Source organism: Callospermophilus lateralis, chromosome 5 (assembly GCF_048772815.1).
Source record: "Callospermophilus lateralis isolate mCalLat2 chromosome 5, mCalLat2.hap1, whole genome shotgun sequence".
Classification (NCBI taxonomy): domain Eukaryota; kingdom Metazoa; phylum Chordata; class Mammalia; order Rodentia; family Sciuridae; genus Callospermophilus; species Callospermophilus lateralis.
This window is the reverse complement of record NC_135309.1, coordinates 14,109,793-14,130,913: the sequence shown is the minus strand read 5'-3', so window position 1 is coordinate 14,130,913 and position 21,121 is coordinate 14,109,793. Positions and strand designations below refer to the sequence as shown.

The following is a 21,121-nucleotide window of genomic DNA, read 5'->3' as shown; positions in this document are numbered from 1 at the left end:
GACCCACAAACTGGCTATTCCACGTTTACCAATCAGGACAACAAAGGGGACCGAGGACCCCTTCTCTGGGCATCAGGGCTGTTGATTCAACTTTGGCTGTTGAATCCTGTGACTGAAAAGGCCAGTGACCTGCTTGCGAGGGAAACTGAATGGCACACACTGGGAGCAGGAAATAGACTGTACTTCAAACATTACCACCTGCCCTGCCATGGGGATGCTTGCTTAAAAAGGAGGGAAGTTGCCGTGAAGACACCTGGCTGCACTCCTGGCAGGACAGTCCTGAGTTAGGAGCACTATGGTAAAAGTGAAAGTGGAATATTCATTTTAACGTAGAACTTATCAGTGAGGGCTGGGGTGTGGCTCCGTGGTAGAGCGTGCTCTTGGTATGCTCAGGGGCTGGTCTGATTGCAGTGTGTGCCCCCACAAGGTTAGCAACATCTAGCAACAGACTCAACCAAGAACCAAGGACTCTGAAGAAATCTTTGATTCCAGCTAAGATTTGCTACAGTGTTACCTAGACCCTGAAGCATCAGCATCACCTGGGAGGCCGTGAGAAGCACAGACTTGGGTTCCTGCCCAGAATTTCTGAAACATAACATGCATGTTCCCAAGATACCCAAGTGACACTTCTGCACACCTGAGCCCAAGAATCCCTGCCATAACGTACTGCCCTCAGCTAATGACCAGGGTCAGCAATGGTCCAGGGAGGACACTACCTGCCCTGACTTACTGGACATGCCAACCTCACTGCCAGTGCTGCTCCAAGCTACAGCCACTGAGCCTTTGCTGCCTTAAAGCCTCAGTCATGCACAGAGGTGGCCCTCCACAGACTGGCGTCCATTACTCAGTTGAGGCTACAGACCAGAGTATCAAATGATTTTATTACAAAACTTAACGCCATTTACTGATAATTTACTTTTCTAAAAAACAAACACGAGAAAAGAACAAACGCATCCAAGGCTCACCAGCCTTGGAGGACAGGAAGCAGCCCTGCACAGGAAACCTGCAAACGTTTTTCTTATGCCTGATGTCTCGGCCTCCTTGTTCACTGTTTCCACCTTCTGTCACCTCTGACACGGGAGGAAACTGGCTAGAAGAGTCACAGACAAGAAGGTCACAACCAACTTTAAGGCTATCTGATGCTAAGGGCTTGTACACATAGTCTGGAACTTTGAGAAAGGTATTGGATGAGCGCTGTCAGATGCCTACTCCCCACTAAGCTTTACTGTCCCTATTCTCTGAATTACCTCTGGGACTGGTTAAGGTCTTCCATGGTAGCCTCAAGTCATCCCAGAGCACAAACCCTAAAGTCCATGTGCAGTCTCCATGTTCAAATATAAAGCTGTCTGGGAACCACCCCAGCAGCTGTAGTGTTCATACTCTGTAGTGTGTACTGGGTGCCACACCCCTGAACAAGCAGGCCAGTGGCAGCCCAAGGCAGGGGCACCCACAGACAGAGTTCCCACTGCCAAGCTTGCTCCTGTCCTATCTGGATGCTGTCCCACAGTCAGGGTAGAAATCTTGAGTTCAGAAGCCCCCAGCCGGATGAAGTCATGCTCTCTCGGAACAGGGATCCATTTCTTCACCATTAATTAAATGGAGTTTTCAAAAGGTGCCAGGAATATTCTAGAAGGAAAAGATAATATCAAAATTCTACCCTTTGATAAGAGAACATATTCACTTAATTTTGTGTTTCTAAAGGAATTTACAATTGAACTTGAAAGATTTAAAATAAATGCTTTACACTTGGTGAGTGAGGTACAGAGACAGTACCACCCGGGGGATGTCCTGCTGGCCTTTCACTCAGGCATCATTTGGTCACCGTGATCTAACGGTCCCAGTCAGTGTGCCCACTTACCTGACCTATTAATAACAACAGACACCTTCAAGAATCTTGGCAAGAGAACAACGATGGCAGAATGAGAAGATATACCCTAAAAGTCCACCGCTCATATTTACTAATATCTCTCCAAACCTGCAAAAACATCCATTTGCGCATCTCCAGCGGATTTTTGAAATGAAGTGTTATTCCAGACTTAATACGAGAGGGACAGGACTTAATACACGTAACTGTGGTGGAGGTACTGTGGACTCAGGGAACTCGTGTCCAGGAGGCTGGTCTAAGCAACCTGACTCTCCCTGCACACACCAACCATCCCAGCCCATTTCTACAGAAGTGTCTATTTGTAGCTTAAATGCTTAGCTCTGGTAGCACAGAAAATCACACCTGCCGACACAGGAAGGTGGTGCTACCAACCAGTCTGCATTGAAAGATGACCCCTTGCAGGAGGTGAGGCCCACCCGCAGGACGGTGGAGTACACCTGAAGTCTGATTCCATCACAGCCTGTCGCTTTTCTATCCATTTTCTACACCTACAAGCTGGAGGTGCCTATTCCTGGGCTTCATGGCGTACGGACCTTAGGAAGTGTCCTGGGACGGGGCAGGCAGGTCCTGGCTCTCTGGGTCAGGAGGGGGTGCTGGCACAGCTTCTTTTTTCTGGGCCGCCAGAAATTCATGAATTGCTCGTTCAATCTGTGGCCTGAAGATGTGGTTGAGTTTTGGATCCACCACCTGAGAAATAATCCTGTCTACTCCTGCTTCCAGCATCCCCGACCTTATGGAGACAAAACAGAGCACTCTGTTATTTAGTTCCTTTGAGTCACCTTTAGGCCCAGCAAGCCCCAAGTGTCACCTGAGAGCCTAGTAAAGATTCACCTGAGTCTTTCCAGAGATTTCTCTCACAGGGCGAGCCATCCATCCCATGCCAATTTTTGGGCACAGACATCCACTTTTGAGGGACAATTCACCACCAGCAGCTCCCTAGCATTCCTGGTTCACAGTTTCACCCCCTACTTCACCCTGCACAGAGGAACCAAGCAGAACCAACCAGACTGCCCAAAGACGAAGAGCAAGTGACAACAGGGAAGAGAGAACTGGACTTGTGCAGGTTGAAATCCTGAATCGTAGCCAGGCACGGTGGCACACAATTTTAACCCACCTAGGTGGCTGAGGTGGGCGGATCCAAGTTCAAGGTCAGCCTGGGCAATCCAGTCAGACTCTGTCTCAAAAAGAGCTGGGATGGGGCTCAGAGGTGGAGCACTTACGTGGCACGTGTGAGGCCATGGGTTCAATCCTCAGCACCACAAAACAGAAGAAAGAAAGAAACCTTAACTGAACTGTCAGAGCCAGCCGGCCTTGGAGTTGACTGCACTTCCTTCAAACTTGCTCTCTCAACAGCCAAAGCAGAGGCAGCCCCTGCAGCAATGCTGCACGCAACCTCAAAGCTAAGCCACACTAACCAGTTGGGACCGCAGTGTCTACGACACCAGCAATTGCACACGGCCTTCCGCCAGGCTGCTAGGTCCAGGCAGCAACAGGCAATGGGAGGCAAGCGGCCTTCCGCTCCTGTGGGCCTCCCTTCGGGAGTACTGCGACACTTAGGCAGAGCCCACCACACTGTCCTCAGAGGCTGAGGCTGGAGCAGGGAAGTGAGGAAAACTGCAGTGATGGAAGCAAGCTGCTTCTGAGGAGTGCAAGCAGCCGCCAGGGCCCTCAGTCTAGGCCCCCTCCCAGAGGATGAAGCACTCACCCCTGTAAAGGCAGGTGGCAGGGCTTACTCATCTCCTTTAGACGGGTCTTGGGCATTTGAGCTTTCCCTTGGGTGGACACAATCCCACAGTTATTGGGCAAACAGATGGCTGGACACAGAGCGAGACAAATCAAGGTGTGCATGGTGACAAGAGCTGGGAGCCAGGCCCCAAGCGAGGAGGGCTGCTCATGAAGAAGGGCTTCCCAGACTCCAAGGTGACAATGCTTACTGACAGAAGCCCACTTGACCACAGTGCCACTGGAGGGCACTCTTCCAGTTGACCTGCAGTAGTCTCGTCTACCATAAAGATCAGCCCCATGAAGCAGTGCAGGCAGTGCCAGATGAGGGGTCGGCTGAGGCAAAGCCACCTCTCCTGTCACTAGTCAACATCTTTCCAATTTCAACCAAACTGCTAAGACATAGATTCACAGGGTTCCTTACTGTTATGACAGCCTATTATGGACCAAGTGTCTGTGCCCCAAAATTGGCATGTTGAGACCTCAGCCCCAATGTGACAGTATTCAGAGTTGGGGCCTTTGGACGGTGATCAGATCATTAAGGGGAGCCCTCATGAATGGGATCTGTGCTCTCAGGAAAGGGACCCCAGAAGGCCAGCCAGCCCTCTCTGTGCCATGAGAGGACGTACTGAGGAGCTGGCAGCCTAAAGCCAGAGGACATTCCTCAGCAGAACCCAGTCATGCTGGCATCTCTCAGACTTTCAGTCTCCAGAACCATGAGAAATAAATTTTGGTTGTTTATAAGTCACAGAGTCTATGCTACCTTGTTAAAGGAGCCCCAATTGAGCAAGACACCTGATCAGGAAAAACACAGTTCCAAGAGAGGGTAGCTTATTTTCCTGGAGATTTTAAAAGTGTTTGGAGGAAATGTGAGACCTTGTTAGGAGACAAAAATAGAAGATGGAATGAAAACATATCCTGCAATTAAAAGCTGTTACCCTCCCCTGCTCCCGAGGAGGCTGCCTTCCTGTGAAGCCCTGGGGCTGCATAGAGAAGGCCTACAGCGTCCAGGCCTGAGCCCAGGCCTGAGCTTCGAGGCGGAGGAGCCCAGGCAACAGGGTCTGTAAGTTCCATCTGGTGATGGCACACCAGAGACAAAAATCAAGTCTTCCTTTCAAACATTAACTAGAGTTTGCTTCAAACTCAAAATATCAGCAAGAATCATGAGAAATGTTCCAGTGTTAAAGTCAAATTCTTGCTTTCATCTTAAATACATTTGAAATCAAATAAGAAAAAAAAAAAAGAATGAATGAAAACTTACTCAGATGATAAAACTATGTAGAAAAGCAAGGAAATGATGACCAGAGAAGTCAGGAGTGGGTGAAGTCCTGCAAGGGGACAGGAGTGACCAGGCAGGTAGACCTGCTCACCTGGTGTGTGGTGAAGTTTTCCAGGAACTCCCTATTAAGCTTCTGCAAAACCAGGTGCCTGCCACAGGCTAACTCGGGGACGGCCCCAGGGCTCAACATGGAAATTAACAGCGACTGACAGCCTTCTGGCGGCCTTCCCACAGCCCTGAATCATTCTGTGCTTGTCTGGCTCTCTCCTCACGCTGGCCAACCCCGGAGGAGGTCGGGTAAACAAGGGTAGCTGCTGTCACATCGACTCTAAAACCAGTGTTCACAGTGGCAACACATCTGAGTGCCAGTGCCAGATATGTAATAATCGCTGCTAGACAAGGGGCAGCCTCTGTCTCCATCCTGCTGGAAGGCCTCGGGGCCACAGTCTGCTCCCTGAGAAAGGCAAGGTACTGACTGGGTGGAGGATCTGGAATGAGGGCGAGGCTGTGCTGTTTTCCCAACACCAGGAGCTCCCACCAACCTTAGCCTTATTTGTTAAAAAGATTCACATTTTAGTAGCCATAAGCTGTACTGAAAACGCCAGCTTGTTATTAAAAATCTTTTCTACTTTTAAGTATCTTAATTTTGAAACCACTGTAGATTCGTAGGAAGTTGTAAAGAGATGTACAGGGAGGCCCACACAGGCACCCTGAAGTTTGCACCTCATCAACCAACAGCACGACTGCAAAACCAGGAAATAGCACTGGTGCAACCAGAGTTTAGACCTGAGTTACACCTGCATTCATTTGTGTGCCTGCTGCTCACCTCCACACACCATTGTCACCTGTTTTGTGTTGCTCTAAGAGAACAGCAGATGTTGCGGATGCATAACAAAGAGGTTTACTTGGCTAATGACTCCGAGGAGTGGAAAGTCCAAATAGCAATGGCCCCGTTCAAGGATGAAGTGGGCATGTGCAGAGACAGATTCCCTGGTGAGAAGGAAGCTGGATCACTTTATAACAACTGATTTCCAGGGAACCAATCCAGTCCCGTGAGGCATATGAGGCAGCATTGACACATTCATGAGAGCGGAGCCCCACGACCTCGCCACTTTCCACTAGCCCCCCCTTTTAGATTCTACCACCTCAACACCACGTTTCCAGGTACAGCTTCCAGGAACCTTTGGGAACAAGCCACAGCAGTACAACTTTATCCGACGAACTGATACGCGTAAGCACCACTATAAAGTGCTGAACTGCGCCATCACGAGGGCCCCTGTGCCACCTGTGCATGCCACCCCTCCCCTGGCACTCCAACACCTGGCACCCCCAATGTGCTCTTCTCTTGCCTCTGTAACTGCTGGCTCGTGGATGCTCTAGGAAAAACTGTGCCAGGCATCCCTTCAATACCGGCTTTTCCTTGCTCACACAACTCTCTGTATTTCTATTTTAAAAGAGACGGGTTCCACAGGCTTTTAGATACAGAAGAGTTAGTGGATCCAGAAGTCCTGAAAATAAGCACTGGTGTTAAAGGCTGAGTCATTTGGAAAAAGCTGATCTGAGGTCACCTGACTCACCCCCAGCACTGACACTGACGAGAGGCCTGGCTGAGCTCTGAAGAGCCCTAGTGGAGGCCTGGTTCGCTACTGGGAGGCAACACTTTCCAAGACCGTCTTCCTGGGGCAGCCACCACCCTTGCACTGTAGCCTGGGTGGACTCCCAGAACTCACAGACACCACTTGCCTTTGTGAGCACAAAGATCAAGCTCCTCTCGCCCATGACCCAAACACTGGTATCTTGGTGTAAAATTCACATTCAGACTACACCTTACACTTCAAAAGTGGGAAAGGCCTCACAATCTGGAAGACTGCAAAACCAGGACAATGGCACTGGTGCAACCTACCCAGGCACCTACCCAGCCTGGGTGAGCCCTGGAACACCAGCTGGGCTCTGCCACTTCACCATGGCTTTCCCAAAGGCACAGATGGCTGCACTTGCATAGTGCCACTGCTCGTCTCTGCAGGGCCCCAGGCTGCCTGCCCAGGCCTCGCACCTGTGACTCCTGCCAGAGCAAGGGCCCCAACCCTGCTTACTTACTGAACCACACTCTGCCTCAGCCCATTTCGTAACTGGTTCTTGTTCATCGTAGGATTCCACTCCTGCTTGTCCAGATGTGTCGACACAAAATTATCCACTTTTTGCCTCAGGTTTTGGTAAGCTGGCTAAACCATGAGAAAGAGACAGTGTTAGATATTACATGCGAGCTCTGGAACTCAGCTATTTACAACACTGCTTTTTCATAAAACCGTGTATTTTCAAGTCTAAATACCCTCCATTTGACTATGGCGATGGCCATGTCACAAGACAGTTGAAAATTAATGGCTGTCACGAGTGTTCGCCTCATGGTGGGCAGGGCACAATGCCAGGTGCTGTGTTTACATGATCCCATTTACTTTTTCAAGAAACACAGCAACAGAGGGCCCACGAGCAGACTGCTGCCCCACCTGAGATGAGTCTTTTAGGCTTAGCAACAGTACACCTGCCAATGGCTAGAATGTGGCGAAGTAAAGGCTGGAACCAGGCGCTTCCAAATCCAGGGTGCTGGGGTTCAGGCAAGGCCCCTCTACCAACAGCTGTCGGACTCAAGCATCGCCCCTCCCCTCAACCTGTCATTTCATCTGTACAATTGCTCCTGCCCCACTACCAAGAGCGTGTTCCAGCACCAAACTGGAAAGTCCCCTGCATAAAAGCAAAAGACCACGGCCACCTCAGCTGACCAAAGTCAAAGCCTGTGGAAGCCTGTGGGGAGGCCACGTGCCAGCCACCAAAGAGCTGGAGGCACACCTACTGGTCAAATGTTCCAGACACAGCTATGGTCAGCAGAACAAAACCACCCAGCTGCCCGCTGAGCACAAGGAATGTGCATTCTGAGCCTGAGAGCTTGTGGGGCTGTCAGCTGCTGTCTCCAGAGCAGGCTGGTGGCGTGGACGGCTGCCGGACCCCACTCCTCACACCCTCACCGGCAGGCAGGGAATACTTCCCGGCCCCAGCTATGCTCACCTTGGCAATATGGAGCTCCAGCCAGGGGAGTGTTGGCACGAGGTCTTAACTATGATTGTGCTGTCTGACCTGGCTCTGCTCTGACAGCTCATTTGAAGGCACATAGCCTGCCCCAGAGCCAGGGGCCTCGAGAGCACACACATGCAGCAGCCCAACCCCAACCTATAGCCTGGACCCAAGCCCAGACAACCCAAAGCCATGCCACCCAACTGATGTCTAACTGGATCAGCCGAACTCTGCTTGACCCTCAGCCCTAACAGCTGAGAACAAACACTTGGTAGAATCCAGACACTGTTTGTTATGCAGTGTGACTGGCAATTTTGCTAACAGCCAAGGAAATGAGACTGCCCAAGGAACCACTGGGCTTCAACTCCATGAGTGGACTCTTCCAAAGGTCAAGAGGGCAGGGGACTGTGGGGAGGACCAAGCAGCTCCTTTTTCCAGGAGCCATCTTCTCTTCACAAGGGGAGCAGGGGCCAAGTGTCCTGGCCACACTAAGACAACGCAGGCGACCCTCTGCCATCCTCAGAACGGCAGTCCTCTCCCCCCAGAGAAGCAGCTGTGTGAAGGGATCCTAATAACCAAAGGGATGATCCCATTCTGCAGGGAGAGTCAGACAAATTAGGGAGAAAGACATGGTGCCAGGGGAGAACCCCCTCCTGGCAGTTCATTTAATCCCTCCTTGGATCCCTTGAGACAACAGATAGCCCCTGCTGGAAGGAGTCACAATTGTCAACTTGTAACCATGAATCCCTGTGTTATACCCTCTACCACTCAAAATAACTTGCTTGATTTGAGATAAAACTGCTCACTGAAAAGACAATACAAGGACCAAGGACCATCGTCCTTAACCTTAACAAACACTGATAATACAGACTGATCCCTTCAGTTCAAGAATTCAAAACACCTGCCAACATTCTACATACTACCTATCTCTCTAGAGAGAGGATACCACCTGTCTGCCCTTCTATTTAATCATATTTTGGAAGCTCTAAAAATCATACTATAGACATCATTTGTTCACTTCCTCTAAATATGCTAGCAGTCTGGTGGCCTAAGAATCTGCCTTCCTAACAAGTTCCCAGGTGAAGTTGCTGTTGCTAATCCAAGGATCACACTTTGCAAATCATGGGACTAAAGCACCAAATCTCAGATCAAAAGTTCCAGTGGCCCTCCCAACACCCTTCTCAATCCTTTGTTGTTTATTTAAAATCACAGGTGGTTTTTGTTTGTTTGTTTGTTTGTTTTTTGTTTTGGTACTAGACAGTGAATCTAGGGGCATTTTTACCACTGAGCTATATCCCCAGACTTTGTATTTGCTGAGGCTGGCCTTGAACTTACAATCCTCCTGCCTCAGCCTCCTGATTGCCTGGGATTACAGATGTGTATACCACCTCAACATGTGTACTTTTTTTTTTTTTGTAGTTGTAGATGGACAGAATGCCTTTATTTTATTTGTGTATTTTTTTAAAGTGATGCTGAGGATTGAACCTGTAAGGTCGGTGGTGGCGACTTAGTAGTAACTTAGAACAAAGCAGCCCGCACCGGAAAAGAACATAAATCAGATGCCCTCAAAAACGCTTGTCAATCAGCAGGACCCCCTGGCCAATCCTGGAGTTCAGCCAACTCCCCTGACCAACTCCAAGGGGGGCAAGGGACCCTAGAAACACCTTTTCCTGTCCCAAGCCCTTCCCTTCCTGCTGTAAGCCCCACAAAAGTCCAGTCCGGTGGAGCTTCCACGCGGTTTCTCCTCAGACCCTTCCCCTGTCCCCTCTGTGGGTCTGATCCAGTTCCGCCAGGGAGTGATATCTCAATAAAGCCTCCCCCGACTGATCTGACAGAACCCAGTGCCTCACATATGCTAGGCTAGCCCTCTACCACTGAGGCCCTACATGCGTGTACTTTTAAGACATGAACAGAGAACTTGTGATAGGATGTTGAGAACACACAGTCTTGGGAAAGGTGGAAAGCTCTGTAAATGTTTTTCTAATAAAGAAAATTATATACTTTGTTTCAAAGATAGCACTTGCACTGGGGTTCTGGGTTCTTTATCCTTCAAGAGTGTAACAGCACACACCTTTGCCATACATAAACTAGCTGGTTCATGTGTGTTTTCTATACTGGCAGAAAGGCAGGTGCTGGGGTAGTAACTAATTCTTGTTTTCACATAACTCAGCACATCACAAGCATAAATGCTCAGTGTCTAGACTAGTTCTTCCCTTACCTGTGGGGCCCGATTTTAACCTCACAATCTTGCTATGAGGTAGGCAAGAGATTTCCAAGACAAACTCAAAAAACCACTACTCTGAGCAGCCCAGTCGGTAACAGCCTCCTAGCCCTACCTGCTTAGTCTTGCTAGAATAATTTCGAAGAGAAAATAATCATCCCAGCAACCATTACATGTCTGACACTTTAACACCCGTTACTTCGTTAAACCCAAACAACCTTGGCACCTAATTAAGTGACGCTTCCTTTTACTGGGCTTTTGGCGGTTGGCAGATGACCTTACCAGCTAAAAGAGGCACCAAACCCCTTTTGACCCGTGAAGGTCTACAAAGCTCGGGTGCTGCTGCTACATTGTATCTAATCTAACAGCTCCCAGGTCCGCACGTCGCTGAGCGGAGGAACAGCGGGTACGGGCACGCGGGTGGCCGTACGCTCCAGCCGCGGCGTTCGACGTCCACCCCGGCGGCCGGCGAGCCGAGCGCGGCTAAGGGAGCCGAGGCAGCCCTGCAAGGCCCGGCGTGGGCTCAGGCGGGTCGCACGCGCGCTCCCACCTTGGTGTCCACGTCTGCCAGGCAGTCCCGGCGGAAGCTGTCAAACAGGCCGCGGCTCTTGAGCTGCTCCACGATGAGCGCGATAAGCTGCGGGTCGCCGGGCGGCAGCGAGGCGGGGTTGCTGGGGCCGCCGCTCCCGCCCGCCCCGGCCGCCGCCGCCGCCCCTGCCGAGGCCGGGCCCGCGCCGCCGCCGCCCCCCGCGCCCGCGCCGCCACCGTCCGCCATGCCTGCGCCCCGCGCCCGAGTGCGGCTCCTGCTCTGGGTCTGGGGGCCTGCGTTGTGCACGGAAGGCGGAGAACCCCACGGAGGCAGCGGCGGTGGCGACGGAGGTGGGGACGGCGGCGGAGATGGCGGTGGTGGCGGTGGTGGCGGAGGCGGCGGCAGGCCGGGAGGCAGCGGCGGCGGGGGCAGAAACCGCCCGCTTGGCCCCTGGCGCGCTGCTGATGGCGTCACCGGTGACCATTGCATTGTGGGACAGCTGGTTTTCCCGCAGCCTTTCCCGGCTTTTTTTATAGGCAGAGGCCTGGCCGGTGGAAACTACAACTCCCGGCAGGCTTCGGCCCAGCTCCCGCTCACGGGGCAGCACGGGAGTTGTAGGCTCCGCCCGCCCGCTGCGCCACACCTGCTGGTCATAAGAATCCTCTGCTGGGCTTATGATTGTGATTCAGTATTTCTGGATAGGTGCCTAGGAATCTGTGCTTTTGACCTTCACTCCAGCGTCATCCTTGAACAACATAATGTGGGAAATAGTGGATTAGTGATATGTTAGGATTCAAAAAATTGTGTCCCCCTTCTGATTTTAATAGTAATGCATACCCATTTTATAAAATCGAAGAATAACAGAAAAATGTGAAAAGTAGAATAAAAGTCCCCTTAAGTCTCTCTTAATTCTTCAAAATTTTAAATACTTTAAACATTGCTGGTAAGACACTAATATTGAGTATCTGGAATGTGCAGGCATGAAGCTGTATACTTTTAGTGAGAAACTGATGTGACTATTTTTGAGAAACCAGCTTCTACCTCAAGGCCTGTCCAGAGGGAGAAGGCATGACCTCTTGTCTTTGAAAAAACCCACAGAACCGCTCCTAGGCACATACCCACCCTGCTCAGTTGTTTAACTGGAGGGATCTGGGGTGCCAAGTGTCCTTGACTCAGTTAGGCTAGGTGAGGACCCATAGCATGAGACAGGGAAAATATCGAAATGCCAGGTGACCCTCCCAGTAGTTTCAGTGATTGATAATGAAGCCAGATTTAAAATTAGGTAGTCAGTGTAGTTAGGTAAATCAGGTCTAATATCGAGTGAAATCTAAAATGGAGGCCATGTTGAGAATGAATTTCTGGAAAAGCTGAGGAATGTTAATGAAGCCCAGGAAACAGCCCCCAACAGATTTGGAGATAGCCCATCCCAAAGAAATGTTAATGAACAGCAAACTTGACTCAGAAGTGCCCAGATTACTTCTTTGGCCCACCTGTGTCCCAACACTTCCCACCTACATTCCATCACCAAAAACTATATAAAGGGGAACACATTCGCCCTTCAAGGGATTCCACCCTGTCCTTTAATAAACTTCTAATTTTCCACTCTGACCTTGCCTTAGCGTGCCTCTCTGGTGTTATTTTTCTTTTTTTCTTTCTTTTTTTTTTTAAAAAGAGAGAGAGAGAGAGAGAGAGAGAGAGAGAGAGAGAGAATTTTTCTTAATATTTATTTTTTAGTTCTTGGCGGACACAACATCTTTGTTTGTATGTGGTGCTTAGGATCGAACCCGGGCCGCACGCATTCCAGGCAAGCGCGCTACCACTTGAGCCACATCCCCAGCCCCTGTTATTTTTCAACATTGGGGAAGAAAGGACTCGTCACCGGTCAACAGCGGTAACAATAACATGATTAGGCAACCCTGCAGTTTAGTGTATACATTCTTGCAATTCCTGGAGGCCTAAACCAATCAATTCAAATGTATCTACCACTTGAACACCAATCACCCTTACCCAACTTGTTCCCGCCAGTGAATTTGCTAATCCATATTAAGAGTTGTTGTTTGATTTTTCCCGCAGTATGAAATGATTTTCTGTGTGATGTTGTGACACATAGAGTATCCCCTCCAAACCTACAAATCCTCACCGAACTAAGGGTCAGGACTCACTCCTCGGGACCACTGCTTCGGAAACGGTTGTGAGTCCAGGCTCAAGCTTGCAATAAAGACCCTTGTGTGATTGCATCAGATTCGGTTCCTGGAGGTCTATTGGGGTCCCACGAATCTGGCATTACATCAGCACACTGCTTCACAGGTATCCGAAAGGAGGTACTAGGTTTCTGGTTTTTTTCACAGATGCAGAAATAGAGGCTCAGGAGAGTTCCTTACCCTCATCATATACCTAGAAGTGAAAGAATAGGATTTGAACCCAGGTTTCCTGAGTTCAGATTCTGCATGTTTAACCAAAAACATACTACATCCCCAGAGCTAGGTAGTGAAGCAAGAACAAAGTGTAGGCAGTGGAGATAGATGGGGGTGGGGAAGGTGGAAGCTGATTTAGAGGAAATGGAACCTTAATATCTTCTGGACACATCCCCCCAGTGGACAAAGTCACCTACCTCTGGGGTATTGAAATGCTAATACCTCCAGAGCCCTCCCCCCAGCTGCAACCTGTTGTCAGGTGACCTGCTTCCAGGGAATCATTTCTCCCAACTAGGGTGGCTAAAGAGCTTCCTGGGCTGCTCCCTTGGGGCCTGAACCCCTGGGCAGCTGTATTCCTGCCCTTGGCCCACCTTTTGTTCAGGAGTAAATTTTGGTCTTGGGCAGGATGGAGGAGGAGAGGCCATGAGAACAAAGAAATTCTAAAATATATAAAAGGAGCAGGACACCCCTTCTTCATCGGTTACCAACTCTGGGTCCCCTTCTTCCTCCTGGAACAAGTCTGTTTCCATCCTTTAAATAAAACTTGCTTTCTATGCTTGCCTGGGCATTTCTGAGTGTTCAATCTTGACATCTGGGGAAATGGAACTTGGCCCTGATTGAGTCTCATCAGAGGTGTATCAGTATTACAACAGGCAAAACACCATGTCCTGTTTTTGATAGCCACAATTCCACTATCCCTCTCTGCCTTTCTTTCTTTCTTTTGTATATTATTGGCTCAATTCTTTCTCCCAATCAGTAAATTAAGTCTACTGTTGTTAAAAGAGCAACAGAGGGGATGTAAATAATAAATTCTGCAATCTCCTTGGCTCCTGGTGAAGTCAGATTTAAAATTAGGTAGTCAGTGTAGTTAGGTAAATCAGGTCTAACATCGAGTGAAATCTAAAATGGAGGCCATGTTGAGAATGAATTTTCGGAAAAGTTGAGCAACTCCTAGGAAACAGCTCCAAGAGATTTGAAGACAGCCCATCCCAAAGAAATGTTAATGAAGCCCAGGAAACAGCCCCCAACAGATTTGGAGATAGCCCATCCCAAAGAAACGTTAATGAACAGCAAACTTGACTTGGAAGTGCCCAGATTACTTCTTTGGCCCACCTGTGTCCCAACCCTTCCCACCTACATTCCATCACCAAAAACTATAAAAAGGGGAACACATTCGCCCTTCAAGGGATTCCACCTCTTGGGTCCCCTTCTTCCTCCAGGAGAAGTCTTCTCTACTGTCCTTTAATAAACTTCTAATTTTCCACTCTGACCTTGCCTCCGGGTGCTTCTCTGGTGTTATTCTTCAACATCAGGGAAGCAAGGACTCGTCACCAGTCAACAGCACTAACACTGGAAAACATGGAAAAGATGCAGAACAGGCAGAGTTCCAGGGTGCTCTCCATACCAACATTTACCACTCAATCTTTAAATTACCCTCACAACAAATACCCTAGTGTTAGATTATTCTTCTCCTTTAACACCAGCTCAATCATCCTCAATGGTTAAATTAATGACAAACATTATCTCTTAATAGTCCACCATACTTGGGATTACCTAACAGCACTGATTGCTCTCCTGTAGCCCAGGAGAAGCCCCGTTTGGGCGCCTTGACTCTGGGTTCATGCTCTGAGCCCCTGATCCATCTGACCAGCCTCATCTTCATTTTGGCACTCCACATTTATTCTCTATCATCAGGAAAACTTTTCTTACTCCCAGACCCAATCTGATCTTGTTCCTGATATAGACTTTTATACTCTCATTATTGTAGCAATTATTGTAATTAAAAGTGATTAATTTTTAGGAGTGTTGGCCTGTTTCCTCTTTGGAGTGTATGCTTTAGAACAGGAACCACAACTTGTTCCTGGCTGTGTCTCCAGCCCTCACCATAATCCCTAGCCCCAAGGGAACACACAAATTCCTGTTTCCTGTCACCATGGAACAGTGTCAGAGTGTGTGGATGGGGTCACTTTGTAAAGGTCAGGCGAACGTCGGAGGAAAAGACCACCAAGAGACTGTCTCATGCAACAGCCAAGGGTTTATTGGGGGTCCAGCATGCTGGGGCACCAAGCCTACCTTGAAGAGGTAAAGAGCAAAGAGCCCCGAGAACAGCTTGAGCAGAGCTTATATACATTCTTTGAAAAGGGCAGGGACTTCACATACAGTATAACAAATCACCTCACGCCACGGGAAAATCAAACAACTCTAAAACATGATTAGCACATTCACTGGCGGGAACAAGTTAGGTAGAGGTGATTGGTCAGTACAAAAGGGGTATTCATTTGAACTGATTGGTCTAAGCCAAGAGGGGTGTACTTGCTGAACTACATGGTTTCCCAACAGGTTATCAACTACCATAAACTACTGGGAGGGTCATCTGGCATCCCAGGTATTTCCCTGTCTCATGCTGATTGGTGGCTGCTAGGGGGCTGCTATGGATCCCCACCTAGCCTGACTGAGTCAGGGACACCTGGCGCAGCAGATCTCTCCTGTAGATAAACAACTTAGCAGGGTGGGAATGTGCCTAGGAGTGCTCTGTGGGTTTTTCCAAGGACAAAGGTCTTGTCCCTTCCTTGGACAATTTTGCTCTGAGATAGAGGCTGGTTTTTCAACTTATAGTCCAACTTCAGAAAGAAAGGAGTGTTACATACAGCAGGAGATGATGGGTTAATCTGTCACAACTTAATGGGTAAGTGATTCTGGTGATGGGAAGCATATAGTTCGCATATTGGCAATCTCACTGTCCTGGTGCCCTGGAGTCCATTGGAACTCTGAACCAGGAGAAGATTTGACACCCATGACCTTGCCTCTAGAACTGAAATAAATGGGGGTGGGGTGGGAATGAGGAGGAAGGTGATCAAGACTAAGGGAAGTTTATTACTAAAGCAAGCCTTTCAAGAGGAGGCTCGGCTATGTTCAAATTGTGCTCTCCAGTCAGGAGGCATGTAACACACAGCAGTGGTCAGCAGGGGGAGCCATTGCTTTGTTAATAGCCTGGAATGTGGCCCGGTGCGGAATGTCCTTCTAACTTCAGCCTAGGGAGTCATCTCATCTTCTGACACCCATAAGGTACCAAGGTGTTGATTCTTGAAGTTAAAACTTGCCTGTAACAAGCTGCGGGAGCCCAGAAAATTACACATTTTAGGTGTTAGAGTGTTTTCTGTAAAATAATTTGTGAAAAGGTGGGACCTCCATAAACCCAGACCTGGCAGAAACCAGACAGGAAAGGAGCTCTGAGGTTTGCCGAGCAGAGCAACGCACAGGATTTCCACCTCAGCGGTGCTGGATTTGCTGGGCTGTCTCTGTGTGGTGCTGTGTGTCTGGACAAGTTGTATCACCCCTCAGAACCCCGGAGTCCCGGGATGGTGGTGAGAGGAGGTGAGTCTGGGCAACCCTGCTGGTATAATTCCTGGATCTTTGCAGATTGCTGTTGGGAATCACATTGGATGAGGAATAATGGATTAGCCTGCATCTCCCCTGCCAGCCTCGAAGCTCACTGAGGGAGGGATGGCCCACTGCGCGCATCTCTAAGGTGAGGCCTTTTAAGACTTTGACATTGCCTAGGACCTAATGTCAGAATACAGTCAATGTTCAGAGTCAATGTTCAGAGATCTGTTTGTGATGTGTGGTTAAACTGGACGAGCAGGCTGAGGCTGGGAGCAAGCCCAAAGGTGAGAAGTCAGTCTGTGAGTTGCCTTGGTAACCTTCCCACCTTCTCCTGTAGGATCCTGGTCCTTATCAAGAGCCCTAAGTCTGATCCCAAGTCTAGATACCTAAGTCTAGATACCACACCCTCTAGTCCAGACTAGTTATTGGACTTTTCTGTTCATGGTGTGGCTCTTTTTGTTCTTGCCTCCATGTATTTATCCAAGGATCATGCCAATCACCGGGCCAGTTCTTAGACTGGACAGCTGTTCATCTCTTGACCCCACAGCATCCAGGAGAGCTTGAGATGCCTGTCTGTAGCGAATTGGCCCCTCTGCACCTTCTCATCTTGGCTTCTTTCTTGTGTTTGTTCCTTTCTGACATTTTCCTGCGTCTCGAATGACAGGTTGGGTCCACATACATAGTAAGAAGAGAGAGCCTTACCAAGCAGAAGTCCTTTGCACCCATCAACAGTGCCATCACCTCTGCCACCAAATCTCTGTGTCAGATAAGACTTCAGGCTGCGGCGTTTTAAACACATTGTCATTTCAGATTATTACTAAAGGATATCTAGGGGAAGAGGCAACCTCACGTAACCCAGAGCAAGGAGGGAGAAGTTGGGAATCTGTTTGAATGGGGTCTAGTGCTCGGCTTATCAGCTGGGTGAGAGCAGCCCAAGGTGTTCTGGGCCTTGGCTTACTTATCTCTAAGGTGGGGCTAATAATGCCTCTTTGCAGGGTTGTCAAGAAAATTGGAGATAATGTATATGCGAAACCTGGCACACTGTAGCCCTTCAGTAACTAAGAACTAAAAAGATGTCCTTGATACACCCTCCTAACGTATTCAGTTGTAGTCTGTTATTGGACAGGAGTCTTTTAACATAATCTAGAGTTAAGACTAATAATATTACTTGAATATGTTTAATCTCCTGCTGGTGCAAGGAGCCATCACACAGTCCCTAATGGGTGGACCTGTGGTGGCATGTGCTTATCAAGCTCGGCTTGCTGGGAAGCTGTGCCCCGTCCCCTGTCTTGCCTTCACACTGCCCCACATCTCCCAAGGCCCCAGTTACATCTAGTTGCCTACCCAGCATCCAGCACTCAGTTTTGCTGGGGCTGCAGGCTGTCCTGTTAAAGTACCTTCCTCCGTGGCTGCAGGGAACGACTGTTGGCCCCAGTTCTGGGGAGGGGTACTGCTGGGGGTGTCTGGGAAGCTCCGCCTTGCTGATACAAGCACCCCTATTTCTGCTGCAGCAGCCTCCTTCCTCCTGCCTGGAGGTCCACAGCCCTGAGCCAGCGCCCTAGGTTATAGCTGGGGCCACAGACTGTGTCTGGCTAATGAATCGAGAGCAGAATGACTTGTGTCACATGTAGGCTGGGGTATTTTCATACCAACGTGAGATACCCCTCTCTCCAGAGCTCTCTTTTCCATCTACCATGGCAACTAGGAAAATCTGAGATAATGGTTGATGTATTGTCTGGGGCCTCAAAATGAAGAGACATGCAGCAGGAGTCCCAGCAAGGGCATGTACTGGGAATTATAAATATGCCATTGGTCATTCTCATGATGTAACATTGGAAGTTACTGAGATTTTGGAGTTCTTTGTTACTGCAGCATAAGCTAGCCTATCCTGACTGATAAGCCTTAACTGCCTATCTCCACTAAATCTGTCATTTATGGGATGACCAAACCTAAAAGCCAGAGTGAATGATTGAAAGCATGAATTATCAGATCTTTCTCTTGGGTTACATTTAGATAAGAGGGCCCCTATAGATAACAATAACACATTATATATTTCAGAAAGCTAGAAGAAAGGATTTTGAATGTTTTTTCAATTAAAAAAATGGCAAATGCTTGAGGAGATGGATGTGTTCACCCTAGTTTAAACCTTCCTCAATGTATACATGGATCAAAACAGAACATACTGCCCCCATGATATGTATAATTTTCACATGAAAATTTTAAATTTAAAAATCCCTTCTCCTGAGAGCCCTCTTCTCGAGTCATTTGTAGGAATGACCATAAATCCACCTGGTTTCTCCTGGGTCTCAGAAGGCTCGGCTCCATCCTTGTTCAGCCTTGCTGGTGTCCAGACTCCCCGAGGGCCTCACTGACAATGCAGATGCCCAGTTGCTCCAGGGTGGATCTGGAGTGTCCCCAGGACCCAGGAGAGGAAGCTCCGTGCTGCTAGGCGGTGGAGGAGCCTTTGGCAGTGGCCCTTCCGGGAGGAAGCTGGGTCCCTGGGGGCTGCCCTGGAAGGAGGCTGGTTCTTTCCTTCCCTCTTTCCTTCCCAGCCTCCTGCTCGTCACAGGCCCAGAGCAACTGGGCCAAGCGACCTGGAGCCCCCGGAGCTGAGCCCAGGTGAACCTTTCCTCCTTCTTCCTGGTTATCCCACGTTATTTTATCAAAACAACATAAAGCCGACCGACACACCGTCCTCTCCCCACTCCCAGGGCCAATCGTCAGAGCCGGGTCACGGCCATCTCCATTTTAAACAAGTGTTCCAGGGGGGCTAACGGTGCTCCTCCGGGTGGGGCCCCAGACACCATTGCCAGGCCGCGAAGCCGGATCATGAGAAGCTGCAGGTTCCACGGCTCCTCTCAGTCTCCTCACCCCTCTCCTCCTCCCTCCTGGGCTCTTTCCAGCTGGACAGTCCTTCCTACAGGTGGTCTGGTGGAGACGCCCTTGACCGCCAAGGGCGTTACCTGGGGCGGGGGTCTGCTCGCTGCCCTTGGACCTCTTGTCTTGACAAAGGAGGAGTGGTGAAGGTGGCCAGAGAGCGCTGTGAGGCTGGACGTCCCACAGCCCCACGCCCTGCCCAGAACACAGCTGCTGCTCCTGGGCCAATCCCAGGGCGCGTGTACCTCCCGCAGGGATTCAGGTGCTGCCGCCTGCGGGTGATGGCTCAGTGGGCAGACGGCTTCTTGGTTCCTGCCAGTGTTTCTCTGCAACTCTCTGTTTGGAGAGAATGTTGTGATTTCGGGGCTGTGGACGACAAGGTCCAGGTGAATGGCCCTCCTTCCGTCCCACCTTGCCCCTCTCCACCCACCTCCCACTTCCTCATGGGGCCAGGAGAGGCACTGAGTGTCCAGGGGGACTCAGGTTCCATCTCTCTCGCCAAGCCCTGTGCGGGGCAGGAAGAGGCATCGGGGCTGAGGGGAGTCCCTTCCAGGAAGGAGCGGGCCCAGCATGGCCTGCAGCTCTGTGAGAACAGAGATGGACTCCCTGGGGTTCAGAGGAGGAGAGCAGAGTAGCAGGTGGTCCTTGCCTATTGAGTGCCCGACCTGTGGCAGCTCCTTACCTGCCACCCCGCCCGTCAGGACCATCACACAGAAGAGAAGAGTAACGTTCAGAGAGGGGAGGTCACCAGCCTGCCCAATGCCCAAAGCCTGGAATCCTCTTCTGGACTATGGTGGGGGGGAGTCGGCCTTTGGGGCTTGTGTGGACTCTGGGCCCCACAGCGGTGTATCAGTGGGCTGGCTCTCTCCTCGGGCCTCTGCGTCCTTGTGCACGGTGAGGGTGACCTGGGAGAGTCACGGGTGCCTGGCAACTGCTGAGTCCTAGTCTGTGCCCACTGTTACAGGTAAGAGAGCAAGAGCCTGGCTGTGGGTTGCTGGGCAGGAAAGGGGCTGAGCAGGCCGGGGCACTGCCCAGGGATTCATGGCTCTGGACTTGGGAAGCTTTCTCAGGACACTGGTGTGTTTGACCTGGTCTTTAGCTGGTCTGGCTGCTTGTCCAGCTCCATGGTGACCTGCTGCACTCTCCTCCGTCCCGCCTGGTGCCTGCTCTGCCGGACACTCCCTGGGCTGGGACGGGGACAGGGAGTGTGAGGAGTAATGGGAGCTCTTCCCCCTCCACAGCAGAGGCAGGAGGACTCAGGATGGTGTCCTGGGCTCACACAGGAGGTAGGTTTGGGGCCTGCCCAGCTCCTTCCGCTGCCCTCTCTGACCAAACCTGTGATACAGACTTTTGGTTTGGATCCTGGCCCCAGAGGCGGGCTGTCTGGGCTTGATCCCCAGCAGTGCTGGATGAAGCCTTGGGCAAGTTATTTATCAGCTCTAATAGGTCTCAGTTTCCCCACTTGAAAATCAGAGAAGATAGAAACAGAACTTCCTGGAATTTCTCTACATGGACAAAACATTTTTTTTTCTGCACCTGGTGGAAAGTCAGCACCTGGTAGATGCTCCTAAGTCACTTCTGTTGCCCATGGCTGACAATCTCGACCCCCCAACATGTGCACATGTCACCTTCTTGCAGTCCTCGTCCTTGGAGCGGATCTAATCCCCATGTGTCTCCGTCCTGGGTTTAAAGGGATGTCGAGTGCATGGGAAACCTGGATATGGCCTCCACCTTGCACTTCAAC

At 50.1% G+C, this 21,121-nt stretch overlaps 1 protein-coding gene across 1 annotated transcript; it reads right to left on the bottom strand.

Moving 5' to 3' along the window:
• Positions 1-824: 824 nt before the first annotated feature.
• On the bottom strand, positions 825-11,140 carry Bod1 (biorientation of chromosomes in cell division 1). Its single transcript, XM_076856332.2, has 4 exons — positions 10,724-11,140; positions 6,984-7,108; positions 2,419-2,615; positions 825-1,626 (listed from the first exon to the last, which is right to left on the bottom strand). The coding sequence occupies exons 1-3, from the start codon at positions 10,946-10,948 to the stop codon at positions 2,420-2,422; spliced, it is 546 nt and encodes a 181-aa protein (XP_076712447.1). The 5' UTR covers positions 10,949-11,140; the 3' UTR covers positions 825-1,626; position 2,419.
• Positions 11,141-21,121: the final 9,981 nt, after the last annotated feature.

Bases quoted from the DNA above. Each gene is read 5' to 3' on its own strand.
- Bod1 (XM_076856332.2), bottom strand. From the start codon at position 10,948: ATGGCGGACGGTGGCGGCGCGGGCGCGGGGGGCGGCGGCGGCGCGGGC. The intron at 7,109-10,723 runs GTGGGAGCGCGC...CTCATGGTTTAG, and splicing joins TGGCAGACGTGGACACCAAG to CCAGCTTACCAAAACCTGAG. The intron at 2,616-6,983 runs GTAAGTAAGCAG...TGTCTCCATAAG, and splicing joins CTGAGGCAGAGTGTGGTTCA to GTCGGGGATGCTGGAAGCAG.